This window comes from Scyliorhinus torazame, chromosome 22 (assembly GCF_047496885.1).
Source record: "Scyliorhinus torazame isolate Kashiwa2021f chromosome 22, sScyTor2.1, whole genome shotgun sequence".
NCBI classification, from domain to species: domain Eukaryota; kingdom Metazoa; phylum Chordata; class Chondrichthyes; order Carcharhiniformes; family Scyliorhinidae; genus Scyliorhinus; species Scyliorhinus torazame.
Window position 1 is genome coordinate 30,572,069 of NC_092728.1, and position 25,861 is coordinate 30,597,929.

The 25,861-nt window shown below is 65.2% G+C and overlaps 1 protein-coding gene across 1 annotated transcript in view; it reads right to left on the reverse strand.

The window, feature by feature from the left end:
- LOC140399460 (microphthalmia-associated transcription factor-like) overlaps positions 1–24,847 on the reverse strand; it is a gene marked incomplete at its 3' end in the record, with an annotated part of 43,809 nt that extends 18,962 nt beyond the window's left edge. The window contains exons 1-2 of the mRNA XM_072489037.1: positions 23,883–24,847; positions 14,100–14,216 (exon numbers count right to left, since the gene is read on the reverse strand). Coding sequence (XP_072345138.1) covers positions 14,100–14,216; positions 23,883–23,980 — 215 coding nt within the window. The remainder of the gene's footprint in view (positions 1–14,099; positions 14,217–23,882) is intronic.
- Positions 24,848–25,861: the final 1,014 nt, after the last annotated feature.

The following is a 25,861-nucleotide window of genomic DNA, read 5'->3' on the forward strand; positions in this document are numbered from 1 at the left end:
ATGCAGGCAGAGCCCGACGGGATTCAGGCAGAGCCCGACGGGATGCAGGCAGAGCCCGACGGGATGCAGGCAGAGCCCGACGGGATGCAGGCAGAGCCCGACGGGATGCAGGCAGAGCCCGACGGGATGCAGGCAGAGCCCGACGGGATGCAGGCAGAGCCCGACGGGATGCAGGCAGAGCCCGACGGGATGCAGGCAGAGCCCGACGGGATGCAGGCAGAGCCCGACGGGATGCAGGCACAGCCCGACGCGATACAGGCACAGCCCGACGCGATACAGGCACAGCCCGACGCGATACAGGCACAGCCCGACGCGATACAGGCACAGCCCGACGCGATACAGGCACAGCCCGACGCGATACAGGCACAGCCCGACGCGATACAGGCACAGCCCGACGCGATACAGGCACAGCCCGACGCGATACAGGCACAGCCCGACGCGATACAGGCACAGCCCGACGCGATACAGGCACAGCCCGACGCGATACAGGCACAGCCCGACGCGATACAGGCACAGCCCGGCGCGATACAGGCACAGCCCGGCGCGATACAGGCAGAGCCCGACGCGATACAGGCAGAGCCCGACGCGATACAGGCAGAGCCCGACGCGATGCAGGCAGAGCCCGACGCGATGCAGGCAGAGCCCGACGCGATGCAGGCAGAGCCCGACGCGATACAGGCAGAGCCCGACGCGATACAGGCAGAGCCCGACGCGATACAGGCAGAGCCCGACGCGATACAGGCAGAGCCCGACGCGATACAGGCAGAGCCCGACGCGATACAGGCAGAGCCCGACGCGATACAGGCAGAGCCCGACGCGATACAGGCAGAGCCCGACAGGATTGAGGGAACAAGCACCAGCAGCATTGTATCAATGCTGATGCCAGAAGAGATGCCAGAAGCAGACGGCCTTTCAGGGCCGCACGCGGCACAATGGTTAGCACTGGGACTACGGCGTTGAGGACCCTGGCTCGAATCCCGGCCCTGGGTCACTGTCCGTGTGGAGTTTGCACATTCTCCCCATGTCTGGTGGTTTTTACCCCCACAACCCAAAGGTGTGCAGGTTAGGTGGATTGGCCACACTAAACTGCCCCTTAATTGGGAAAAAAAATAATCCGGTACTCTAGATTGAAAACAAAAAGCATACTGCCTTTAATTACAATGCCAATCTCACTATCCCATCCTTGTGTTCCACTAACTGCATCCACACAACGCACCTCTCTCCCACCTTCCTTCCAGTCCCTCTCCCAACCTCTCACCCCACTGCCCCTCCTCCCCCTCTATTCTATGAGTCTTCCTGCCCCTCTTCCTTCATCTCCCCCTCCTGCCGTCTCCCTCTTTTGCCCCCTTCCGTCCCTCTCCTACCCTTACCCCATCCTCCGCCCTCATTCCCTCTTGTTCCTCTTCCTTCCTGTACCCCTCCACCCTCTCCTTTCTCCCACTCCTGCCACTCTCCCTCACCCTATCACATCCCTCAGTCTCCCCCACCCATCCTTCCCTACCTCTTGTCCCTCTCAAAGAACAAAGAAATGTACAGCACAGGAACAGGCCCTTCGGCCCTCCAAGCTCGTGCCGACCATGCTGCCCGACTAAACTACAATCTTCTACACTTCCTGGGTCCGTATCCCTCTATTCCCATCCTATTCATGTATTTGTCAAGATGCTCCTTAAATGTCACTATCGTCCCTGCTTCCACCACCTCCTCCGGTAGCGAGTTCCAGGCACCCACTACCCTCTGCGTAAAAAACTTGCCTCGTACATCTACTCTAAACCTTGCCCCTCGCACCTTAAACCTATGCCCCCTAGTAATTGACCCCTCTACACTGGGGAAAAGCCTCTGACTATCCACTCTGTCTATGCCCCTCATAATTTTGTAGACCTCTATCAGGATGCCCCTAAACCTCCTTCGTTCCAGTGAGAACAAACCGAGTTTATTCAACCTCTCAACATAGCTAATGCCCTCCATACCAGGCAACATTCTGGTAAATCTCTTCTGCACCCTCTCTAAAGCCTCCACATTCTTCTGGTAGTGTGGCGACCAGAATCGAACACTATACTCCAAGTGTGGCCTATCTAAGGTTCTCTCTCTCACGCTCCTGTTTCTCTCTCTTGCAACTCACTTTCTCCCTCCCTCTGAGCTCTGCACTGCTTCCTCGGCCCTCGCGACGCATCCACTCCTGCGTGACCCACCCCGCTCCCCAACCCCCACCATGCTCTCCCAACCGGCGCTGTGCCACACACCCACCCTCTCCCTCCCAGCTGCCCCTCTCCACATCCTCTCCACCCCCTCAATCCTTCTGCCCCCCCCTCAAATCCCTTCCCGACCTCCCTCTTCCTGACTCCTCCTCTTCACCCTTAGCCCTCACCACCAGCTCTCTCCCACAGTCTCCGCCTCTCTCCTCTTCCTGGACCTGTCCCCTCTCCACTCCTCCCTCTCACTCCACACCTTTCCATCCCTCCCTCAATCCTCCCCAGCACTGTGCCTCTCCCAGATTGTTAAATAACTCACTGTGAAGCAGTTTGTGGGAGTGATGTGGAAAGCTTAAATCAGCACATTCCCATCCTGCATCCGCCCCCACACACAAGCCGGCCTCACTCGAAACTTCAAACAGGAAGTCTCTTTGCACACAATCCTTGTTTGCATTCCAGAGCTTCTGCTGATTCATCGTAGTTTAAGTTTTTCCAGCCCTCTCCCTCTGCTATGAACAGACTAGCCTCATATCTCCGAACAGGAGGATAATACAGCCAGTCCTTAACAGGAGCAGCACTCCTAAACTCCCTCCAATCACACACATCGCACTCAGGACAAAGCTGACAGGCGACTCAGGGGGCGGGAGTTTGGGCGCAGAGAGGGTACGGGAAAGCGGGAGGGGAAGAGCGGAGAGAGGGCACGCGGGAGAGAGGGAGGCGGAGTGAGGGCGTGCGGGAGAGAGGGAGGCGGAGAGAGGGTACGGGATAGCGTGAGAGGGAGAGCGGTGAGAGGGCACGCGGGAGTGAGGGAGGCGGAGAGAGAGTGCGCGGGAGAGAGGGAGGCGGAGAGAGGGCGCACGGGAGAGAGGAAGGCGGAGAGAGGGTACGGGAAAGCGGGAGAGGGAGAGCGGTGAGAGGGCACGCGGGAGAGAGGGAGTCGGAGAAAGGGCGCGCGGGAGAGAGGGAGGCGGAGAGAGGGCGCGCGGGAGAGGGAGAGCGGAGAGAGGGCGCGCGGGAGAGAGGGAGGCGGAGAGAGGGCGCGCGGGAGAGAGGGAGGCGGAGAGAGGGCGCGCGGGAGAGAGGGAGGCGGAGAGAGGGCGCGCGGGAGAGAGGGAGGCGGAGAGAGGGCGCGCGGGAGAGAGGGAGGCGGAGAGAGGGAGGCGGAGAGAGGGAGGCGGAGAGAGGGAGGCGGAGAGAGGGCGCGCGGGAGAGGGAGAGCGGAGAGAGGGCGCGCGGGAGAGTGGAGAGAGGGCGCACGGGAGAGGGAGGCGGAGAGAGGGCGTGCAGGAGAGGCAGAGAGAGGGCACGCGGGAGAGGGAGGCGGAGAGAGGACGCGCGGGCGAGGGAGGCGGAGAGAGGGCGTGCAGGAGAGGGAGGCGGAGGGCGCGCGGGAGAGGGAGGCGGAGAGAGCGCACGTGGGAGAGGGAGGCGGAGAGAGGGCGCGCGGGAGAGAGAGGCGGAGAGAGGGCGCGCGGGAGAGAGAGGCGGAGAGAGGGCGCGCGGGAGTGGAAGGCGGAGAGAGGGCGCGCGGGAGTGGGAGGCGGAGAGAGGGCGCGCGGGAGGGGGAGGCAGAGAGAGGGCGCGCGGGAGAGGGAGCTGGAGAGAGGGCCCGTGGGAGAGGGAGCTGGAGAGAGGGCCCGTGGGAGAGAGGGAGGCGGAGAGAGGGCACGCTGGAGAGGGAGGCGGAGAGCGGGCGCGTGGGAGGGGGAGGCGGAGAGAGGGCACGCGGGAGAGGGAGGCGGAGAGAGGGCGCGCGGGAGAGGGAGGCGGAGAGAGGGCACGCAGGAGAGGGAGGCGGAGAGAGGGCACGCGGGAGAGGGAGGCGGAGAGAGGGCGCGCAGGAGGGGGAGGCGGAGAGAGGGCGCGTTGGAGAGGCAGAGAGAGGGCACGCGGGAGTGAGGGAGGCGGAGAGAGAGTGCGCGGGAGAGAGGGAGGCGGAGAGAGGGCGCACGGGAGAGAGGAAGGCGGAGAGAGGGTACGGGAAAGCGGGAGAGGGAGAGCGGTGAGAGGGCACGCGGGAGAGAGGGAGTCGGAGAAAGGGCGCGCGGGAGAGAGGGAGGCGGAGAGAGGGCGCGCGGGAGAGGGAGAGCGGAGAGAGGGCGCGCGGGAGAGAGGGAGGCGGAGAGAGGGCGCGCGGGAGAGAGGGAGGCGGAGAGAGGGCGCGCGGGAGAGAGGGAGGCGGAGAGAGCGCACGTGGGAGAGGGAGGCGGAGAGAGGGCGCGCGGGAGAGAGAGGCGGAGAGAGGGCGCGCGGGAGAGAGAGGCGGAGAGAGGGCGCGCGGGAGTGGAAGGCGGAGAGAGGGCGCGCGGGAGTGGGAGGCGGAGAGAGGGCGCGCGGGAGGGGGAGGCAGAGAGAGGGCGCGCGGGAGAGGGAGCTGGAGAGAGGGCCCGTGGGAGAGAGGGAGGCGGAGAGAGGGCACGCTGGAGAGGGAGGCGGAGAGCGGGCGCGTGGGAGGGGGAGGCGGAGAGAGGGCACGCGGGAGAGGAAGGCGGAGAGAGGGCACGCGGGAGAGGGAGGCGGAGAGAGGGCACGCAGGAGAGGGAGGTGGAGAGAGGGCACGCGGGAGAGGGAGGCGGAGAGAGGGCGCGCAGGAGGGGGAGGCGGAGAGAGGGCGCGTTGGAGAGGCAGAGAGAGGGCACGCGGGAGTGAGGGAGGCGGAGAGAGAGTGCGCGGGAGAGAGGGAGGCGGAGAGAGGGCGCACGGGAGAGAGGAAGGCGGAGAGAGGGTACGGGAAAGCGGGAGAGGGAGAGCGGTGAGAGGGCACGCGGGAGAGAGGGAGTCGGAGAAAGGGCGCGCGGGAGAGAGGGAGGCGGAGAGAGGGCGCGCGGGAGAGGGAGAGCGGAGAGAGGGCGCGCAGGAGAGAGGGAGGCGGAGAGAGGGCGCGCGGGAGAGAGGGAGGCGGAGAGAGGGCGCGCGGGAGAGAGGGAGGCGGAGAGAGGGCGCGCGGGAGAGAGGGAGACGGAGAGAGGGCGCGCGGGAGAGAGGGAGGCGGAGAGAGGGAGGCGGAGAGAGGGAGGCGGAGAAAGGGAGGCGGAGAGAGGGCGCGCGGGAGAGGGAGAGCGGAGAGAGGGCGCGCGGGAGAGTGGAGAGAGGGCGCACGGGAGAGGGAGGCGGAGAGAGGGCGTGCAGGAGAGGCAGAGAGAGGGCACGCGGGAGAGGGAGGCGGAGAGAGGACGCGCGGGCGAGGGAGGCGGAGAGAGGGCGTGCAGGAGAGGGAGGCGGAGGGCGCGCGGGAGAGGGAGGCGGAGAGAGCGCACGTGGGAGAGGGAGGCGGAGAGAGGGCGCGCGGGAGAGAGAGGCGGAGAGAGGGCGCGCGGGAGAGAGAGGCGGAGAGAGGGCGCGCGGGAGTGGAAGGCGGAGAGAGGGCGCGCGGGGAGTGGGAGGCGGAGAGAGGGCGCGCGGGAGGGGGAGGCAGAGAGAGGGCGCGCGGGAGAGGGAGCTGGAGAGAGGGCCCGTGGGAGAGAGGGAGGCGGGAGAGAGGGCACGCTGGAGAGGGAGGCGGAGAGAGGGCACGCAGGAGAGGGAGGCGGAGAGAGGGCACGCGGGAGAGGGAGGCGGAGAGAGGGCGCGCAGGAGGGGGAGGCGGAGAGAGGGCGCGTTGGAGAGGCAGAGAGAGGGCACGCGGGAGAGGGAGGCGGAGAGAGGGCGCGCAGGAGGGGGAGGCGGAGAGTGGGCGCGCAGGAGAGACAGAGAGAGGGCGCGCGGGAGAGGGAGCCGGAGAGAGGGCGCGTGGGAGAGAGGGAGGCGGAGAAAGGGCGCGCGGGAGAGGGAGGCGGAGAGAGGGCGCGCGGGAGAGAGGGAGGCGGAGAGAGGGCGCGCAGGAGAGGCAGAGAGAGGGCGCGCGGGAGAGGGAGCCGGAGAGAGGGCGCGTGGGAGAGAGGGAGGCGGAGAGAGGGCCGCGCGGGAGAGGGAGGCGGAGAGAGGGCGCGCGGGAGAGAGGGAGGCGGAGAGAGAGCGCACGCGGGAGAGGGAGGTGGTGAGAGGGAGGCCATTTGTTCCCCTGACCTGGTGGGCCAGTCCGAAGCTAAGTATTGGCCTGTTAGTGATAGAAATAGCTTAGAAAGTAGAGTTTATGCATGAACAGCGATTGACTGTGTATAATAAATGTGCTTTGATTTGAATTGAACCTCGTGGCGGTATCATAAAGAGACCTGGCGACTCTAGAGCAAAGGTTATAAAACAGAGCCAATTGAACCAACCAAAAGTTAGCAACAGCGGAGAGAGGGCGGCGGAGAGAGGGCGCGCAGGAGGGGGAGGCGGAGAGAGGGCGGCGGGAGAGAGGGAGGCGGAGAGAGGGCGGCGGAGAGAGGGCGCGCAGGAGGGGGAGGCGGAGAGAGGGCGCGTGGGAAAGGGAGGGGGGAGGGCGATGATGCGGAGGAGACGGGGCGCAGAATAGAGGGGTGGCGGGGTGTGCGGCGAGAGGGGGGCCAGCAGGCAAGGGGGACGGGCAGAAGCGGAGGGATACCAGATTGTGAGGTGGGCCAAGATTGTGAGAGGGGGGCCAAGATTGTGAGAGGGGAGCCAAGATTGTGAGAGGGGGGCCAGGGGGCGAGAGGGGGGCCAGGGGGCGAGAGGGGAGCCAAGATTGTGAGAGGGGGGCCAGGGGGCGAGAGGGGGGGCCAAGATTGTGAGAGGGGGGGCCAGGGGGCGAGAGGGGGGGCCAGGGGGCCAGAGGGGGGGCCAGGGGGCCAGAGGGGGGGCCAGGGGGCCAGAGGGGGGGCCAGGGGGCCAGAGGGGGGGCCAGGGGGCCAGAGGGGGGGCCAGGGGGCCAGAGGGGGGGCCAGGGGGCCAGAGGGGGGGCCAGGGGGCCAGAGGGGGGGCCAGGGGGCCAGAGGGGGGGCCAGGGGGCCAGAGGGGGGGCCAGGGGGCCAGAGGGGGGGCCAGGGGGCCAGAGGGGGGGCCAGGGGGCCAGAGGGGGGGCCAGGGGGCCAGAGGGGGGGCCAGGGGGCGAGAGGGGGGGCCAGGGGGCGAGAGGGGGGGCCAGGGGGCGAGAGGGGGGGCCAGGGGGCGAGAGGGGGGGCCAGGGGGCGAGAGGGGGGGCCAGGGGGCGAGAGGGGGGGCCAGGGGGCGAGAGGGGGGGCCAGGGGGCGAGAGGGGGGGCCAGGGGGCGAGAGGGGGGGCCAGGGGGCGAGAGGGGGGGCCAGGGGGCGAGAGGGGGGGCCAGGGGGCGAGAGGGGGGGCCAGGGGGCGAGAGGGGGGGCCAGGGGGCGAGAGGGGGGGCCAGGGGGCGAGAGGGGGGGCCAGGGGGCGAGAGGGGGGGCCAGGGGGCGAGAGGGGGGGGCCAGGGGGCGAGAGGGGGGGCCAGGGGGGCGAGAGGGGGGGCCAGGGGGCGAGAGGGGGGGCCAGGGGGCGAGAGGGGGGGCCAGGGGGCGAGAGGGGGGGCCAGGGGGCGAGAGGGGGGGCCAGGGGGCGAGAGGGGGGGCCAGGGGGCGAGAGGGGGGGCCAGGGGGCGAGAGGGGGGGCCAGGGGGCGAGAGGGGGGGCCAGGGGGCGAGAGGGGGGGGCCAGGGGGCGAGAGGGGGGGCCAGGGGGCCAGAGGGGGGGCCAGGGGGCCAGAGGGGGGGCCAGGGGGCCAGAGGGGGGGCCAGGGGGCCAGAGGGGGGGCCAGGGGGCCAGAGGGGGGGCCAGGGGGCCAGAGGGGGGGCCAGGGGGCCAGAGGGGGGGCCAGGGGGCCAGAGGGGGGGCCAGGGGGCCAGAGGGGGGGCCAGGGGGCCAGAGGGGGGGCCAGGGGGCCAGAGGGGGGGCCAGGGGGCCAGAGGGGGGGCCAGGGGGCCAGAGGGGGGGCCAGGGGGCCAGAGGGGGGGCCAGGGGGCCAGAGGGGGGGCCAGGGGGCCAGAGGGGGGGCCAGGGGGCCAGAGGGGGGGCCAGGGGGCCAGAGGGGGGGCCAGGGGGCCAGAGGGGGGGCCAGGGGGCCAGAGGGGGGGCCAGGGGGCCAGAGGGGGGGCCAGGGGGCCAGAGGGGGGGCCAGGGGGCCAGAGGGGGGGCCAGGGGGCCAGAGGGGGGGCCAGGGGGCCAGAGGGGGGGCCAGGGGGCCAGAGGGGGGGCCAGGGGGCCAGAGGGGGGGCCAGGGGGCCAGAGGGGGGGCCAGGGGGCCAGAGGGGGGGCCAGGGGGCCAGAGGGGGGGCCAGGGGGCCAGAGGGGGGGCCAGGGGGCCAGAGGGGGGGCCAGGGGGCCAGAGGGGGGGCCAGGGGGCCAGAGGGGGGGCCAGGGGGCCAGAGGGGGGGCCAGGGGGCCAGAGGGGGGGCCAGGGGGCCAGAGGGGGGGCCAGGGGGCCAGAGGGGGGGCCAGGGGGCGAGAGGGGGGGCCAGGGGGCGAGAGGGGGGGCCAGGGGGCGAGAGGGGGGGCCAGGGGGCGAGAGGGGGGGCCAGGGGGCGAGAGGGGGGGCCAGGGGGCGAGAGGGGGGGCCAGGGGGCGAGAGGGGGGGCCAGGGGGCGAGAGGGGGGGCCAGGGGGCGAGAGGGGGGGCCAGGGGGCGAGAGGGGGGGCCAGGGGGCGAGAGGGGGGGCCAGGGGGCGAGAGGGGGGGCCAGGGGGCGAGAGGGGGGGCCAGGGGGCGAGAGGGGGGGCCAGGGGGCGAGAGGGGGGGCCAGGGGGCGAGAGGGGGGGCCAGGGGGCGAGAGGGGGGGCCAGGGGGCGAGAGGGGGGGCCAGGGGGCGAGAGGGGGGGCCAGGGGGCGAGAGGGGGGGCCAGGGGGCGAGAGGGGGGGGCCAGGGGGCGAGAGGGGGGGCCAGGGGGCGAGAGGGGGGGCCAGGGGGCGAGAGGGGGGGCCAGGGGGCGAGAGGGGGGGCCAGGGGGCGAGAGGGGGGGCCAGGGGGCGAGAGGGGGGGCCAGGGGGCGAGAGGGGGGGCCAGGGGGCGAGAGGGGGGGCCAGGGGGCGAGAGGGGGGGCCAGGGGGCGAGAGGGGGGGCCAGGGGGCGAGAGGGGGGGCCAGGGGGCGAGAGGGGGGGCCAGGGGGCGAGAGGGGGGGCCAGGGGGCGAGAGGGGGGGCCAGGGGGCGAGAGGGGGGGCCAGGGGGCGAGAGGGGGGGCCAGGGGGCGAGAGGGGGGGCCAGGGGGCGAGAGGGGGGGCCAGGGGGCGAGAGGGGGGGCCAGGGGGCGAGAGGGGGGGCCAGGGGGCGAGAGGGGGGGCCAGGGGGCGAGAGGGGGGGCCAGGGGGCGAGAGGGGGGGCCAGGGGGCGAGAGGGGGGGGCCAGGGGGCGAGAGGGGGGGCCAGGGGGCGAGAGGGGGGGCCAGGGGGCGAGAGGGGGGGCCAGGGGGCGAGAGGGGGGGCCAGGGGGCGAGAGGGGGGGCCAGGGGGCGAGGGCCAGGGGCGAGAGGGGGGGCCAGGGGGCGAGAGGGGGGGCCAGGGGGCGAGAGGGGGGGCCAGGGGGCGAGAGGGGGGGCCAGGGGGCGAGAGGGGGGGCCAGGGGGCGAGAGGGGGGGCCAGGGGGCGAGAGGGGGGGCCAGGGGGCGAGAGGGGGGGCCAGGGGGCGAGAGGGGGGGCCAGGGGGCGAGAGGGGGGGCCAGGGGGCGAGAGGGGGGGCCAGGGGGCGAGAGGGGGGGCCAGGGGGCGAGAGGGGGGGCCAGGGGGCGAGAGGGGGGGCCAGGGGGCGAGAGGGGGGGCCAGGGGGCGAGAGGGGGGGCCAGGGGGCGAGAGGGGGGGCCAGGGGGCGAGAGGGGGGGCCAGGGGGCGAGAGGGGGGGCCAGGGGGCGAGAGGGGGGGCCAGGGGGCGAGAGGGGGGGCCAGGGGGCGAGAGGGGGGGCCAGGGGGCGAGAGGGGGGGCCAGGGGGCGAGAGGGGGGGCCAGGGGGCGAGAGGGGGGGCCAGGGGGCGAGAGGGGGGGGCCAGGGGGCGAGAGGGGGGGCCAGGGGGCGAGAGGGGGGGGCCAGGGGGCGAGAGGGGGGGCCAGGGGGCGAGAGGGGGGGCCAGGGGGCGAGAGGGGGGGCCAGGGGGCGAGAGGGGGGGCCAGGGGGCGAGAGGGGGGGCCAGGGGGCGAGAGGGGGGGCCAGGGGGCGAGAGGGGGGGCCAGGGGGCGAGAGGGGGGGCCAGGGGGCGAGAGGGGGGGCCAGGGGGCGAGAGGGGGGGCCAGGGGGCGAGAGGGGGGGCCAGGGGGCGAGAGGGGGGGCCAGGGGGCGAGAGGGGGGGCCAGGGGGCGAGAGGGGGGGCCAGGGGGCGAGAGGGGGGGCCAGGGGGCGAGAGGGGGGGCCAGGGGGCGAGAGGGGGGGCCAGGGGGCGAGAGGGGGGGCCAGGGGGGCGAGAGGGGGGGCCAGGGGGCGAGAGGGGGGGCCAGGGGGCGAGAGGGGGGGCCAGGGGGCGAGAGGGGGGGCCAGGGGGCGAGAGGGGGGGCCAGGGGGCGAGAGGGGGGGCCAGGGGGCGAGAGGGGGGGCCAGGGGGCGAGAGGGGGGGCCAGGGGGCGAGAGGGGGGGCCAGGGGGCGAGAGGGGGGGCCAGGGGGCGAGAGGGGGGGCCAGGGGGCGAGAGGGGGGGCCAGGGGGCGAGAGGGGGGGCCAGGGGGCGAGAGGGGGGGCCAGGGGGCGAGAGGGGGGGCCAGGGGGCGAGAGGGGGGGCCAGGGGGCGAGAGGGGGGGCCAGGGGGCGAGAGGGGGGGCCAGGGGGCGAGAGGGGGGGCCAGGGGGCGAGAGGGGGGGCCAGGGGGCGAGAGGGGGGGCCAGGGGGCGAGAGGGGGGGCCAGGGGGCGAGAGGGGGGGCCAGGGGGCGAGAGGGGGGGCCAGGGGGCGAGAGGGGGGGCCAGGGGGCGAGAGGGGGGGCCAGGGGGCGAGAGGGGGGGCCAGGGGGCGAGAGGGGGGGCCAGGGGGCGAGAGGGGGGGCCAGGGGGCGAGAGGGGGGGCCAGGGGGCGAGAGGGGGGGCCAGGGGGCGAGAGGGGGGGCCAGGGGGCGAGAGGGGGGGCCAGGGGGCGAGAGGGGGGGCCAGGGGGCGAGAGGGGGGGCCAGGGGGCGAGAGGGGGGGCCAGGGGGCGAGAGGGGGGGCCAGGGGGCGAGAGGGGGGGCCAGGGGGCGAGAGGGGGGGCCAGGGGGCGAGAGGGGGGGCCAGGGGGCGAGAGGGGGGGCCAGGGGGCGAGAGGGGGGGCCAGGGGGCGAGAGGGGGGGCCAGGGGGCGAGAGGGGGGGCCAGGGGGCGAGAGGGGGGGCCAGGGGGCGAGAGGGGGGGCCAGGGGGCGAGAGGGGGGGCCAGGGGGCGAGAGGGGGGGCCAGGGGGCGAGAGGGGGGGCCAGGGGGCGAGAGGGGGGGCCAGGGGGCGAGAGGGGGGGCCAGGGGGCGAGAGGGGGGGCCAGGGGGCGAGAGGGGGGGCCAGGGGGCGAGAGGGGGGGCCAGGGGGCGAGAGGGGGGGCCAGGGGGCGAGAGGGGGGGCCAGGGGGCGAGAGGGGGGGCCAGGGGGCGAGAGGGGGGGCCAGGGGGCGAGAGGGGGGGCCAGGGGGCGAGAGGGGGGGCCAGGGGGCGAGAGGGGGGGCCAGGGGGCGAGAGGGGGGGCCAGGGGGCGAGAGGGGGGGCCAGGGGGCGAGAGGGGGGGCCAGGGGGCGAGAGGGGGGGCCAGGGGGCGAGAGGGGGGGCCAGGGGGCGAGAGGGGGGGCCAGGGGGCGAGAGGGGGGGCCAGGGGGCGAGAGGGGGGGCCAGGGGGCGAGAGGGGGGGCCAGGGGGCGAGAGGGGGGGCCAGGGGGCGAGAGGGGGGGCCAGGGGGCGAGAGGGGGGGCCAGGGGGCGAGAGGGGGGGGCCAGGGGGCGAGAGGGGGGGGCCAGGGGGCGAGAGGGGGGGCCAGGGGGCGAGAGGGGGGGCCAGGGGGCGAGAGGGGGGGCCAGGGGGCGAGAGGGGGGGCCAGGGGGCGAGAGGGGGGGCCAGGGGGCGAGAGGGGGGGCCAGGGGGCGAGAGGGGGGGCCAGGGGGCGAGAGGGGGGGCCAGGGGGCGAGAGGGGGGGCCAGGGGGCGAGAGGGGGGGCCAGGGGGCGAGAGGGGGGGCCAGGGGGCGAGAGGGGGGGCCAGGGGGCGAGAGGGGGGGCCAGGGGGCGAGAGGGGGGGCCAGGGGGCGAGAGGGGGGGCCAGGGGGCGAGAGGGGGGGCCAGGGGGCGAGAGGGGGGGCCAGGGGGCGAGAGGGGGGGCCAGGGGGCGAGAGGGGGGGCCAGGGGGCGAGAGGGGGGGCCAGGGGGCGAGAGGGGGGGCCAGGGGGCGAGAGGGGGGGCCAGGGGGCGAGAGGGGGGGCCAGGGGGCGAGAGGGGGGGCCAGGGGGCGAGAGGGGGGGCCAGGGGGCGAGAGGGGGGGCCAGGGGGCGAGAGGGGGGGCCAGGGGGCGAGAGGGGGGCCAGGGGGCGAGAGGGGGGGCCAGGGGGCGAGAGGGGGGGCCAGGGGGCGAGAGGGGGGGCCAGGGGGCGAGAGGGGGGGCCAGGGGGCGAGAGGGGGGGCCAGGGGGCGAGAGGGGGGGCCAGGGGGCGAGAGGGGGGCCAGGGGGCGAGAGGGGGGGCCAGGGGGCGAGAGGGGGGGCCAGGGGGCGAGAGGGGGGGCCAGGGGGCGAGAGGGGGGGCCAGGGGGCGAGAGGGGGGGCCAGGGGGCGAGAGGGGGGGCAGTGGGAGACAGGGGGGGCAGTGGGAGACAGGGGGGGCAGTGGGAGACAGGGGGGGCAGTGGGAGACAGGGGGGGCAGGGGGACGGGAGGCTGGGGGCAGGGGGACGGGAGGCTGGGGGCAGGGGGACGGTTGGCTGGGGGCAGGGGGACGGGAGGCTGGGGGCAGGGGGACGGGAGGCTGGGGGCAGGGGGACGGGGGGCAGGGGGACGGGGGACGGGGGGCAGGGGGACGGGAGGCTGGGGGCAGGGGGACGGGAGGCTGGGGGCAGGGGGACGGGAGGCTGGGGGCAGGGGGACGGGAGGCTGGGGGCAGGGGGACGGGAGGCTGGGGGCAGGGGGACGGGAGGCTGGGGGCAGGGGGACGGGAGGCTGGGGGCAGGGGGACGGGAGGCTGGGGGCAGGGGGACGGGAGGCTGGGGGCAGGGGGACGGGAGGCTGGGGGCAGGGGGACGGGAGGCTGGGGGCAGGGGGACGGGAGGCTGGGGGCAGGGAGGCTGGGGGCAGGGGGACGGGAGGCTGGGGGCAGGGGGACGGGAGGCTGGGGGCAGGGGGACGGGAGGCTGGGGGCAGGGGGACGGGAGGCTGGGGGCAGGGGGACGGGAGGCTGGGGGCAGGGGGACGGGAGGCTGGGGGCAGGGGGACGGGAGGCTGGGGGCAGGGGGACGGGAGGCTGGGGGCAGGGGGACGGGAGGCTGGGGGCAGGGGGACGGGAGGCTGGGGGCAGGGGGACGGGAGGCTGGGGGCAGGGGGACGGGAGGCTGGGGGCAGGGGGACGGGAGGCTGGGGGCAGGGGGACGGGAGGCTGGGGGCAGGGGGACGGGAGGCTGGGGGCAGGGGGACGGGAGGCTGGGGGCAGGGGGACGGGAGGCTGGGGGCAGGGGGACGGGAGGCTGGGGGCAGGGGGACGGGAGGCTGGGGGCAGGGGGACGGGAGGCTGGGGGCAGGGGGACGGGAGGCTGGGGGCAGGGGGACGGGAGGCTGGGGGCAGGGGGACGGGAGGCTGGGGGCAGGGGGACGGGAGGCTGGGGGCAGGGGGACGGGAGGCTGGGGGCAGGGGGACGGGAGGCTGGGGGCAGGGGGACGGGAGGCTGGGGGCAGGGGGACGGGAGGCTGGGGGCAGGGGGACGGGAGGCTGGGGGCAGGGGGACGGGAGGCTGGGGGCAGGGGGACGGGAGGCTGGGGGCAGGGGGACGGGAGGCTGGGGGCAGGGGGACGGGAGGCTGGGGGCAGGGGGACGGGAGGCTGGGGGCAGGGGGACGGGAGGCTGGGGGTCCGGGACGGGAGGCTGGGGGTCGGGGACGGGAGGCTGGGGGGGAGGGGGGGGCGGGGAGTGGTACATATGAATAAACGTGAAGCTTCTGGACAAACCTGTTGCTGAGGGGTTGGCTTTTCAACTCGTAGAAACTTTCAGAACTTTTCGGGTACAGAAGTTCGCTCACGTCGATGTCAGCGACAATTCCTGATTCCGGCTGCGCCGAATTCACACTGGAACAGACAGACATTTCATTATCAAACACAGACTGTCTGTCAATAAACACCACTCAACACTGACAGCGAAGGGAGATCAAGGGGCAACAGGACCAGCCTGAGTGGGGAGGGTGAGGCGAGGTTAGGGGGAGACCCTCAGGGCGGGTGGAGTGGCAGCTCACCAATGCACACACGTACGCACCAGGCATGCACACACCAATGCCCACACCCGCACGCACAGTCACGTGCGCCCACACGCACTCAGGCGCCACTCACACACAACCGCATGAGCTGCCACACGTGGCCACACCCCACGCAACACCCAATCATGCCGCGCACATATATGCATGCCTCATCCACACGCAGACACGCATGCCCACACCCACATGAACTAACACACATCCATGCGTATGCACACCCATGTGAGCCCCCCCCACACACGTGTGCGCCTCCACACCCATGCCCACAAAACCATGCGCATGCATCCAAGCACATCCCCCACCCATGTGCACAGCCCCGAGTGCCCACGCCCACATGAACTAACACCCCCCCCCCCACCCCCCCCCCCCACCGCGCGCATGCACGCACTCATGTGCGCACAGGCTAACTCAGACGTTTTCAAAGTCGGAGACGCGACCCGCGGGCGGGTGTTGGGAGGGTCGCAAGCCATCCGCCGCGGGGCCCCTGATTGTGCAAATCCGGGCGCAGCAGCTGCAGCAGCCGGCATTGTTAAAAGAGTTTTGTGCAAGCGCACCGATGAACGTGCACTCTTGCGCAGTACGGCCGCATTTTTTTTCTGTGGTCGCAGCCTTTTTGAAGGCGGCCCACAGCCGGCATTGTTAAAAGCCAGCTGCTGTGGCTGATATCGCAAATTTGCGCAGTCGGAGACGGAGACGATTTTTTTTGTAATTCTATGTAATCTTCCTGTCTGAAGGGAGGCAGAGAACAGGTCACGCCCCCCGAACATTGACATCACGTGCTTTGGGTGACATCACGTGCTTTGGGTGACATCACGTGCTTTGGGTGACATCACGTGCTTTGGGCACGATTGCAATTCCTCCATTTTGTCAGCAGTAAACAAGGTAAGAGAAAATGCTGGGTCGCGAAGGTCGGCCGGCGTGGGTCGCGAAGGTCGGCCGGCGTGGGGTCGCGAAGGTCGGCCGGCGTGGGTCGCGAAGGTCGGCCGGCGTGGGTCGCGAAGGTCGGCCGGCGTGGGTCGCGAAGGTCGGCCGGCGTGGGTCGCGAAGGTCGGCCGGCGTGGGTCGCGAAGGTCGGCCGGCGTGGGTCGCGAAGGTCGGCCGGCGTGGGTCGCGAAGGTCGGCCGGCGTGGGTCGCGAAGGTCGGCCGGCGTGGGTCGCGAAGGTCGGCCGGCGTGGGTCGCGAAGGTCGGCCGGCGTGGGTCGCGAAGGTCGGCCGGCGTGGGTCGCGAAGGTCGGCCGGCGTGGGTCGCGAAGGTCGGCCGGCGTGGGTCGCGAAGGTCGGCCGGCGTGGGTCGCGAAGGTCGGCCGGCGTGGGTCGCGAAGGTCGGCCGGCGTGGGTCGCGAAGGTCGGCCGGCGTGGGTCGCGAAGGTCGGCCGGCGTGGGTCGCGAAGGTCGGCCGGCGTGGGTCGCGAAGGTCGGCCGGCGTGGGTCGCGAAGGTCGGCCGGCGTGGGTCGCGAAGGTCGGCCGGCGTGGGTCGCGAAGGTCGGCCGGCGTGGGTCGCGAAGGTCGGCCGGCGTGGGTCGCGAAGGTCGGCCGGCGTGGGTCGCGAAGGTCGGCCGGCGTGGGTCGCGAAGGTCGGCCGGCGTGGGTCGCGAAGGTCGGCCGGCCGTGGGTCACGAAGGTCGGCCGGCCGTGGGTCGCGAACAGTGAAATGTTGGGGTCAACATAGTAACAAGTATTGCAAAATAAAGTAGAGTTCAGGCAGGAGAAGTAAAGTTCTCGGACAGGGAAACTCATTCACATGGTATGGATGTTCTGTTACATGTACGAAGTCAGGGACTTTACTGGTGTCCTAGACAAGCAAATGTGCAGGAAGGGCGGTCAGCTGCATTAACTTGATCTCCGAGTTCCAGAGCTCGAGCCATATGGAGTCACCGGAGCACATCCGCGAGGCTGAGAGCTATGTGGACAGCACGTTCAGCAAGTGGTCTTACCACAACTTAAGGGCCTGGAGGCAGCGAGGGAATTGGTAACCGCTAAATAGTCCGACTAAACAGGCGGTGCAGGAGTCCCCTGGGGCCCTGCTCGGAAATCGGAGTTCAGTCAGAGCTGGTGAGGGCACTGGCCCCTCGGAGTTCAGTCAGAGGTGAGGGCACCGGCCCCTCGGAGTTCAGTCAGAGCTGGTGAGGGCACCGGCCCCTCGGAGTTCAGTCAGAGCTGGTGAGGGCACCGGCCCCTCGGAGTTCAGTCAGAGGTGAGGGCACCGGCCCCTCGGAGTTCAGTCAGAGCTGGTGAGGGCACCGGCCCCTCGGAGTTCAGTCAGAGGTGAGGGCACCGGCCCCTCGGAGTTCAGTCAGAGCTGGTGAGGGCACCGGCCCCTCGGAGTTCAGTCAGAGCTGGTGAGGGCACCGGCCCCTCGGAGTTCAGTCAGAGCTGGTTGAGGGCACCGGCCCCTCGGAGTTCAGTCAGAGCTGGTGAGGGCACCGGCCCCTCGGAGTTCAGTCAGAGGTGAGGGCACCGGCCCCTCGGAGTTCAGTCAGAGCTGGTTGAGGGCACCGGCCCCTCGGAGTTCAGTCAGAGGTGAGGGCACCGGCCCCTCGGAGTTCAGTCAGAGGTGAGGGCACCGGCCCCTCGGAGTTCAGTCAGAGGTGAGGGCACCGGCCCCTCGGAGTTCAGTCAGAGGTGAGGGCACCGGCCCCTCGGAGTTCAGTCAGAGCTGGTTGAGGGCACCGGCCCCTCGGAGTTCAGTCAGAGGTGAGGGCACCGGCCCCTCGGAGTTCAGTCAGAGGTGAGGGCACCGGCCCCTCGGAGTTCAGTCAGAGGTGAGGGCACCGGCCCCTCGGAGTTCAGTCAGAGGTGAGGGCACCGGCCCCTCGGAGTTCAGTCAGAGCTGGTTGAGGGCACCGGCCCCTCGGAGTTCAGTCAGAGGTGAGGGCACCGGCCCCTCGGAGTTCAGTCAGAGGTGAGGGCACCGGCCCCTCGGAGTTCAGTCAGAGGTGAGGGCACCGGCTCCTCGGAGTTCAGTCAGAGCTGGTTGAGGGCATCGGCTCCTTGGAGTTCAGTCAGAGCTGGTTGAGGGCACCGGCTCCTCGGAGCTCAGTCAGAGCTGGTTGAGGCCCCGGCTCCTCGGAGTTCAGTCAGAGCTGGGGTTGCAGCATTACCAGTGGCTTGGCTCTCGGAGGGAGAGGAAGACGAAGGGAAGAGTAATAGTGATAGGGGATTTGTTAGTTAGGGGAACAGACAGGCGTTTCTGTGGCCATATATGTGACTCCAGGTTGTCGCCTGCCTGGTACCAGGGACAAGGAGATCACCGAGTGGCTAGAAGATGTTTTACTGGGCCAGGGTGAACAGTGGAGGTCATGGTCCATATTAGTACCAACGATGTAGGTAGGAAGGGGGGAATAAGAATTTTGGGGGCTCGGTAGCTAATTAACGAACAGGACCTCAGATGTAGACGTCTCCAGATCGCACACAGTGTCATCTGAAAGTGACCACAGAAAGACCCCTCGATGCCTTTAAACTCTTAAAACAAATTATCTATCTTTTTCTCGAGTACATTCGGTGACGGTCTCTTCAGCTTTCTATGTTCGATAATTCCACAGGTCCACCAGTCTCGGAGTGAATATTTTCTCACCTCCAGACTGTGCCCCTGGTTCCAGGATTCCCCAACCAGGGAAAATATCCTCCCTTCCCCCAGCGTGTCCAGCCCGGTTAGAAATTTATACATTTCAATCAGGTCTCCTCTCATCCTTCTAAACTCAAGCAAATACAGTCAAACCAATCTCTCCTCATAGGGCAGTCCTGCCAAGCCTGGTATCAGTCTAGTGAACCTCCGCTGCACTCCCTCACTGGTAATTAAATAATTTCTTAGGTAGGCAGACCTTAGCTGGGGATGCAATACCCCCGGTGAGGTCTCACCAAGACCCTGTATAATTGCAGTAAGACCCTAAGTTAAATCCTCTCGCAATGAAGGTCAACATAGCATTTGCCTTCCTAATTGCTGGCTGCACCTGCCTCTCCACTTTCATTGGCTGGTGTACAAGGGCACCCAGATCCCCTTGTACATCCACACTTCCAAATATATCACCATGAAAATAATACTCTAAGTGTACATCTTCACATTTAGCTGCATTGAACTGCATCTGCCATGTGTCTGCCCACTCATTCAACTTGTCGAAATCAACTTCAAGCCTCCTGGCGTCCTCCTCACAACTCATAATTCCGCCCAGTTTAGTGTCGTTAGAAAACCTGGAAATGTCACATTTGGTTCCCTCATCCAGGTCCTTAGTGAACAGTTGGAGCCCAAGCACTGATCCCTGCAGTACCCGCTACCACTGTAGCTCTGTCAACCAATTCTCGATCCATGCCAATAAATTATCCCCATTCCTTTAATTTTGTCCAGTAAACTCTCATGAAGGACCTTATCAAAGACCTTCTGAAACTCTAAATACATCACATCTCCTGGTTCTCCGCTATCTATTCTACTGGTTACATCCTCCCAAAAACTCCAGCAGATTTGTTTAGCATGATTTGTATTTTAAACCCATAGTGGTTTTGTCCAATACCTTTAATGCTTTCCATATGTTCTTTTATCATGTCTTTTATAACAGACTCTAGCATCCCGTTACTGTTACAGGCGCAGACTGCGATGTGGAAATATGATGTAGTGGCGATAGTGACCTGGCTCGAGGAAGGGCAGGACTGGGTGTTAAATATTCCTGTGTGCAAGGTGTTCAGAAAATATAGGACAGGGAGGAAATGGAGATGGGTGGCAGTGTTGGATAAGGAGAGCACTGCAGTGCTGGAGGAAGAGGATATCCCAGAAGATTCAAGAATAGAAACAATTTAGCTGGAGCTGAGGAATACAAAGGGTGCAATTACGTTGCTTGGTGTAATCGATAGACAGCCAACTGGTGCGAACGATGTGGAAGAACAAATCTGGAGGGAAATTACTGAGAGGGGCAAACATTATAGGGTAAGGGGTAGCAGAGTGATTAGCACTGCTGCCTCACAGCTCCAGGGACCCGGGTTCAATTTCAGCCTCAGGTGACTGTGGAATTTGCACATTCTCCCAGTATCTGTGTGGGGTTCCTCCGGATGCTCCGGTTTCCTCCCACAGTCCAAAGACGTGCAGATTAGGTGGATTTGCCATGCTAAATTGCCCTTCAGTGTCCAGAGATGTGCAGATGAGGCGGGGTTACGGGACTAGGGCGGGGATCGACGTAGGATGCTCTTTCAGAAAGTCGGTGCATACTCGATGGGCCAAATGGCCGACTTCTGCACTGTAGCAATTCTATGGATTTAGAACATAGAACATACAGTGCAGAAGGAGGCCATTCAGCCCATCGGGTCTGCACCGACCCACTTTAAGCCTCACTTCCACCTACCCCATAATCCCTCCTACCCTTTTTGGTCACTAAGGGCAATTTAGTATGTCCAATCCACCTAACCTGCACGTCTTTGGACTGTAGGAGGAAACCGGAGCACCCGGAGGAAACCCACGCAGTCATGGGGAGAACGTGCAGACTCCGCACAGACAGTGGCCCAGCGGGGAATCAAACCTGGGACCCTGGCGCTGTGACGCCACAGAGCTAACCACTGTGCTACCGTGCTGCCCTAATGAACAGTCGCAATGGGGGACTTGAATTCCCCGAATACAGACTGGGACAGTGCTAGTAAAAAGGGTGGAGAGGGGCAAAGGTTCTTCAATCTGAGGAAGGATGTTCTTGCTGTGGAGGGAGTGCACTGAAGGTTTACCAGGCCGATTCCTGGGATGGTGGGACTGTTATATGAGGAGAGATTAAGTCAGTTAGGATTATATTAATTGGAGTTCAGAAGAGTGAGAGGGGATCTCATTGAAACTTAGAAAATTCTAACAGGATTAGACAGGGTAGAGTGAGAATGTTACCGATGGTGGGGGAGTCCAGAATTAGGGGTCATAGTTTGAGGATAAGGGGTAAACCTTTTAGGACTGAGGTGAGGAGAAATTTCTTCAGCCAGAGAGCAGTGAATCTGTGGAATTCACTACCATAGAAAGTAATTGAGGTGAAAACGTTGTGGAATTTCAAGAAGGGATTAGATCCAGCTCTTGGGGGCTAAAGGGATATGGGGGGAGAAAGGCGGGGTCAGGGTATTGAACATGATGATCAGCCATGATAATGAATGGTGGAGCAGGCTCGAATAGCCTCCTCATGCTTCTATTTTCTATGTTTCTATGATTGTGTTCAGGTAATGTTTCTACAGCAGTGTGTCCAGTCCGACAAGAAAGGATGAACTTGCTTCCTGGAAAGGAGGTGAGCCCAGCAGATCGAGTGTTGTTTTTGTCATTCACTTTTTGCAGGAAGTGGGCTTCATTTAGGCCAGCACATGTTGTCCAACCCCAACTGCCCGAGAGTGGGGGAACATTTAGGAGACAATCACAACTGTAAGGTTCAGGATCATAATCGAAAAGGAAAGACGGCAATCTCAAGAAAAACTAATTAACTGGAGGAGAGCAGATTTCACAGGGGTGTAAATGGAGCTGGGCCGGTTGGACTGGGATGTAAACTGTGGCTGAACAATGGGCGACCATCAAAAAAAGAGAGGGTGCACACACAGTCACGGGGCCAGCACACACAGTCAAGGGTACATCCTTAAACGAGAAAGATAGGGCAAGCAAATTTAAAACAAAGTTGAGGAGAAACTACTTCTGCCAAAGGGTTGTGAATCTGTGGAATTCGCTACCCCAGAGCGCAGTGGAGAGGGGCAGTAAATTCAAGGAGGGGTTAGACAGGTTTTTAATTGATAATGGGTTGAAGGGTTATGGAGAACGGGCAGGACGGCGGACTTCAAGCCAGGATGAGGTCAGCCATGATCGGATGGCGGAGCAGACTCAATGAGCCAATTGGCCTAATTCTGCTCCTATATCTTATGAACAAATCCAGAGTTCCCTGGATGGAAAAGGACACAGAAATTAAGATAAGGAAGAAAAAGTACGCTTATGACAGGAGTCATGTGGAAAATATAGTTGGGAACCAAGAGGAAATTTAGACTGTTCAGAGCGGAGGTGAAAAGGCTCATTAGAGAAGCAAAGCGGGTTTATGAGAAAGGACTGGCAGCCAACATAATGGGGAATACCGAAGACTTCGACAGGCAAGGAAATAGCAGTCGGGGCGATTGGCAACAAAAATGGAGATTTACACAAGGAGGCAAGGAGCATCATTGGCATATTAAATGAATATTTTGCCTCCGTCTTTACAGAGGAAGACGGCATCCAGGACATATGGAATAGAACATAGAACAGTACAGCACAGTAGAGGCCCTTCGGCCCATGATGTTGTGCCGACCATTTATCCTAATCTTAGATCAACCTAACCTACAGCCCTTCAATTTACTGCTGTCCATGTGTGTCCATGTGCCTGTCCAAGAGTCGCTTAAATGTCCCTAATGACTCTGACTCCACCACCTCTGCTGGCAGTGCATTCCACACACCCACCACTCTGTGTAAAGAACCTACCTCTGACATCTCCCCAATACCTTCCTCCAATCACCTTAAAATTATGTCCCCTCGTGACAGCCATTTCCGCCCCAGGGAAAAGTCTCTGGCTATCCACTCTATCCATGCCTCTCATCACCTTGTACACCTCTATCAAGTCACTTCTCTGCCTCCTTCGCTCCAGTGAGAATAGCCCTAGCTCCCTCAACCTTTCTTCATAAGACATGCCCTCCAGTCGAGGCAGCATCCTGGTAAATCTCCTCTGTACCCTCTCCAAAGCATCCACATCCTTCCTATGAGGCGCCCAGAACTGGACACAATAGTCCAAGTGTGGTCCAACGTGGGACAGTGCTTGTAAAAAGATGGAGAGGGGCAAAGGTCCTTCGATCTGAGGAAGGATGTTCTTGCTATGGAGGGAGTGCAGTGAAGGTTTACCAGGCCGATTCCTGGGATGGTGGGACTGTTATATGAGGAGAGATTAAGTCAGTTAGGATTATATTAATTGGAGTTTAGAGGAGTGAGAGGGGATCTTACTTTCCTCCTTGTGTAAATCTCCTTTTTTGTCGCGAATCGCCCCTTCTGCTATTTATAAAGCTGCAGCAAAACCTCACGGCTCTTAAACTCAATCCCCCTGTTAATGAAAGCCAACACACCATATGCCTTAACAACCCTATCAACCTGGTGGCAACTTTGAAGGATCTATGTACGTGGACCCCAAGATCCCTATGTCCCTCCACACTTCCAAGAATCCTGTCGTTAACCCTGTATTCAGCATTCAAATTCGACCTTCCAAAATGAATCACTTCACATTTATCAAGGTTGAACTCCATCTGCCACTTCTCAGCCCAGCTCTGCATCCTGTCAATGTCCTGCTGTAACCTGCAACAACCCTCAACACTATCTACAACTCCACCAACCTTTGTGTCGGCAAACTTACTAACCCACTCTTCCACTTCCTCATCCAAGTCATTTGTAAAAACCACAAAGAGCAGAGGTCCCAGAACAGATCCCTGCGGGACACCACTGGTCACCGACCTCCAGGCGGAATACTTTCGATCCACTACCACTCGCTGTCTTCTTTTGGCCAGCCAATTCTGTATCCAGACAGCCAAATTTCCCTGTTCCCATGCCCCCTAACTTTCTGAATGAGCCTGGGAACCTTATCAAATGCCTTACTGAAATCCATATACACCACATCCACTGCCCGACCTTCATCAGTGTGTCTCGTCACATCTTCAAAGAATTCAACGAGGCTTGTGAGGCATGACCTGCCCCATGCCTCACAAGCCTCTTTAATTAAACTATGTTTTTCAAAATAATAGTTTTTCAAAATAATCATAAATCCTATCTCTCAGAATCCTTTCCAATATTTTGCTCACCAGAGACGCAAGAACATAGAACATAGAACATAGAAAATACAGCACAGAACAGGCCCTTTGGCCCACGATGTTGTGCCGAACCTTTGTCCTAGATTAATCATAGATTATCATTGAATTTACAGTGCAGAAGGAGGCCATTCGGCCCCCCCGAGTCTGCACCAGCTCTTGGAAAGAGCACCCTACCCAAACTCAACACCTCCACCCAACACCAAGGGCAATTTGGACATTAAGGGCAATTTATCATTGGCCAATTCACCTAACCCGCACATCTTTGGACTGTGGGAGGAAACCGGAGCACCCGGAGGAAACCCACGCAGACACGGGGAGGACGTGCAGACTCCGCACAGACAATGACCCAAGCCGGAATCGAACCTGGGACCATGGAACCGGGGTTATCTATACTCCCCTTCTTGAACAAGGGGACAACATTTGCTATCCTCCAGTCTTCTGGCACTATTCCTGTAGACAAAGATGACTTAAAGATCAAGGCCAAAGGCTCAGGAATCTCCTCCCTAGCTTCCCAGAGAATCCTAGGATAAATCCCATCCGGCCCAGGGGACTTATCTATTTTCACACTTTCCAGAATTGCTAACACCTCCTCCTTATGAACCTCAAGCCCTTCTAGTCCTAGGGTCCCTCCTTACCCATCCTAATCCACCCCCCCCCCCCTACCCATTGTCCTCACTCACCTCAGCAGGTTGATCAGCTCCGAGCTGCAGTCCACGATCACGTACAGATTCTCTGAATTGAGGGTGGATTCCGCTGCCGGAGGCCCAGCATCCGACATCTCCGCTCAGCGGTCGCCCGGCTCACTGAACGAGTGAGTGAGAGCCGCCGGGCGGACAGGGAGCTGACTGACTTCTCTCCAGATGGTAACACCCACCGCCTCTACAATTGGGCTACGCTGGCAGGAAAGTGGGGAACCACCCCCGTGGATCACCTCTGCACCCCGGGATTGACTTCCTAAACCCGAGGATCAAATCCCAAATCCCGGGACACACTCCGAAACCTTGGTATGCAATCCCAAAATCAGGGATTGACTCTAAATCCCAGAATTGACCCCCCCAAACCCTGGGACTGGCTCCTTAAAACCTCAGGATCATCTTGCCAAACCCTCGATTGTCTCCCCAAATCCCGGGATCAAATCCCAAACCTAAGGACCTACTTCCAAACCAGGGATTGACTCTAAACTCTGGGATCCATCCCCAAAACCCCGGAATCAAAGATAAACCTATTGATCTACTCTCAACCCCAGGATCTACCCTCGACCCCAGGATCTACCCTCGACCCCAGGATCTACCCTCGACCCCACGGTTTACTCTGAACCCAGGGACCCACTCCCCAAACATTGGAACCTACTCTCAACCCAGGGATCCACTCTAAAACCCCGGGACAGGATATAAAAATACAGAATCTGCTCTAAACTGAGGGATCAACTCCCCAAACCCCGGGATCCACTCCCCAAACCCCGGATACGACAATAAAAACCGGGATCTACTCAAACGCTGGGATCCAGTTCCAGAACCCCGAGGTCGACTCCAAAGCCCGGGATCCACTCCCAGGACATGGGAATCGAATCTAAAAAAGCACCGCGATCGAGGCCGGAGTGGAATGAAGATAAACAGGGATTGGTCAGCATCCGGGGAATTCCCCAGCGGAAGGAGCAGGAGAACTAATCGGAGCCGGGGATCTGTGATTGACAGCATCTCCCGACCAATCAGAGCCAGGGATCTGTGATTGACAGCAGCTCCCAACCAATCAAAGCCCGGGATCTGTCATCGACAGCAGCTCTCAACCAATCAGAGCCGGGGATCTGTGATTGACAGCAGCGCCCGACCAGTCACAGCCGGGGATCTGTGATTGACAGCAGCTCGCGACCAATCACAGTCGAGAATCTCGAATCGGCAGCACCAGACCAATCAGAGCAGGAAATCTGTGATCGGCAATGGCTCCCGACCAATCAGAGTGGGGAATTTGTGATTTGCAGCAGCTCCCGACCAATCAAAGTAGGGATCTCTGATTGGCAGCGGGTCCCGACCATAGAATCATATAATCATGGAAACATACAGTGCAGAAGGAGGCCATTCGGCCCATCGAATCTGCACCAACCCACATCAAACCCTCACTTCCACCCTATCCCCGTAACCCAATAACCCCTCCTAACCTTTTTGGACACTAAAGGAAATTTAGCATGGCCAATCCATCTAACCTGCACATCTTTGGACTGCGGGAACAAACCGCAGCATCCAGAGGAAATCCACGCAGACACAGGGAGAACGTGCAGACTCCACATAGACAGTGACCCAGCGGGGAATCGAACCTGGGACCCTGGCGCTGTGAAGCAACTGTGCTAACAACTGTGCTACCCAATGCTGACCAATCAGAGTACTGTGATTGTCAGCGGCTTCTTGCCAATCAAGGCAGACGAAATGTTATTGGCAGCTGCTCCCAGCCAACCATAGCTGTCGATCTGTAATTGGCAGCGGATTCTGGCCAATCAGCGTCAAGAGGATCCACCATCGGATCCGAGATTTCTGATTAGGGACACGGCTCCTTGACCCACAGAAGAAGGGCATTCGGCCCATTGTCTCTGTACCAGCTCTCCTCATTACCTCTGTGTTCTTCCCCCACCTTTTCCCTTATCCCTGCACATTTTTTCCAATCAATT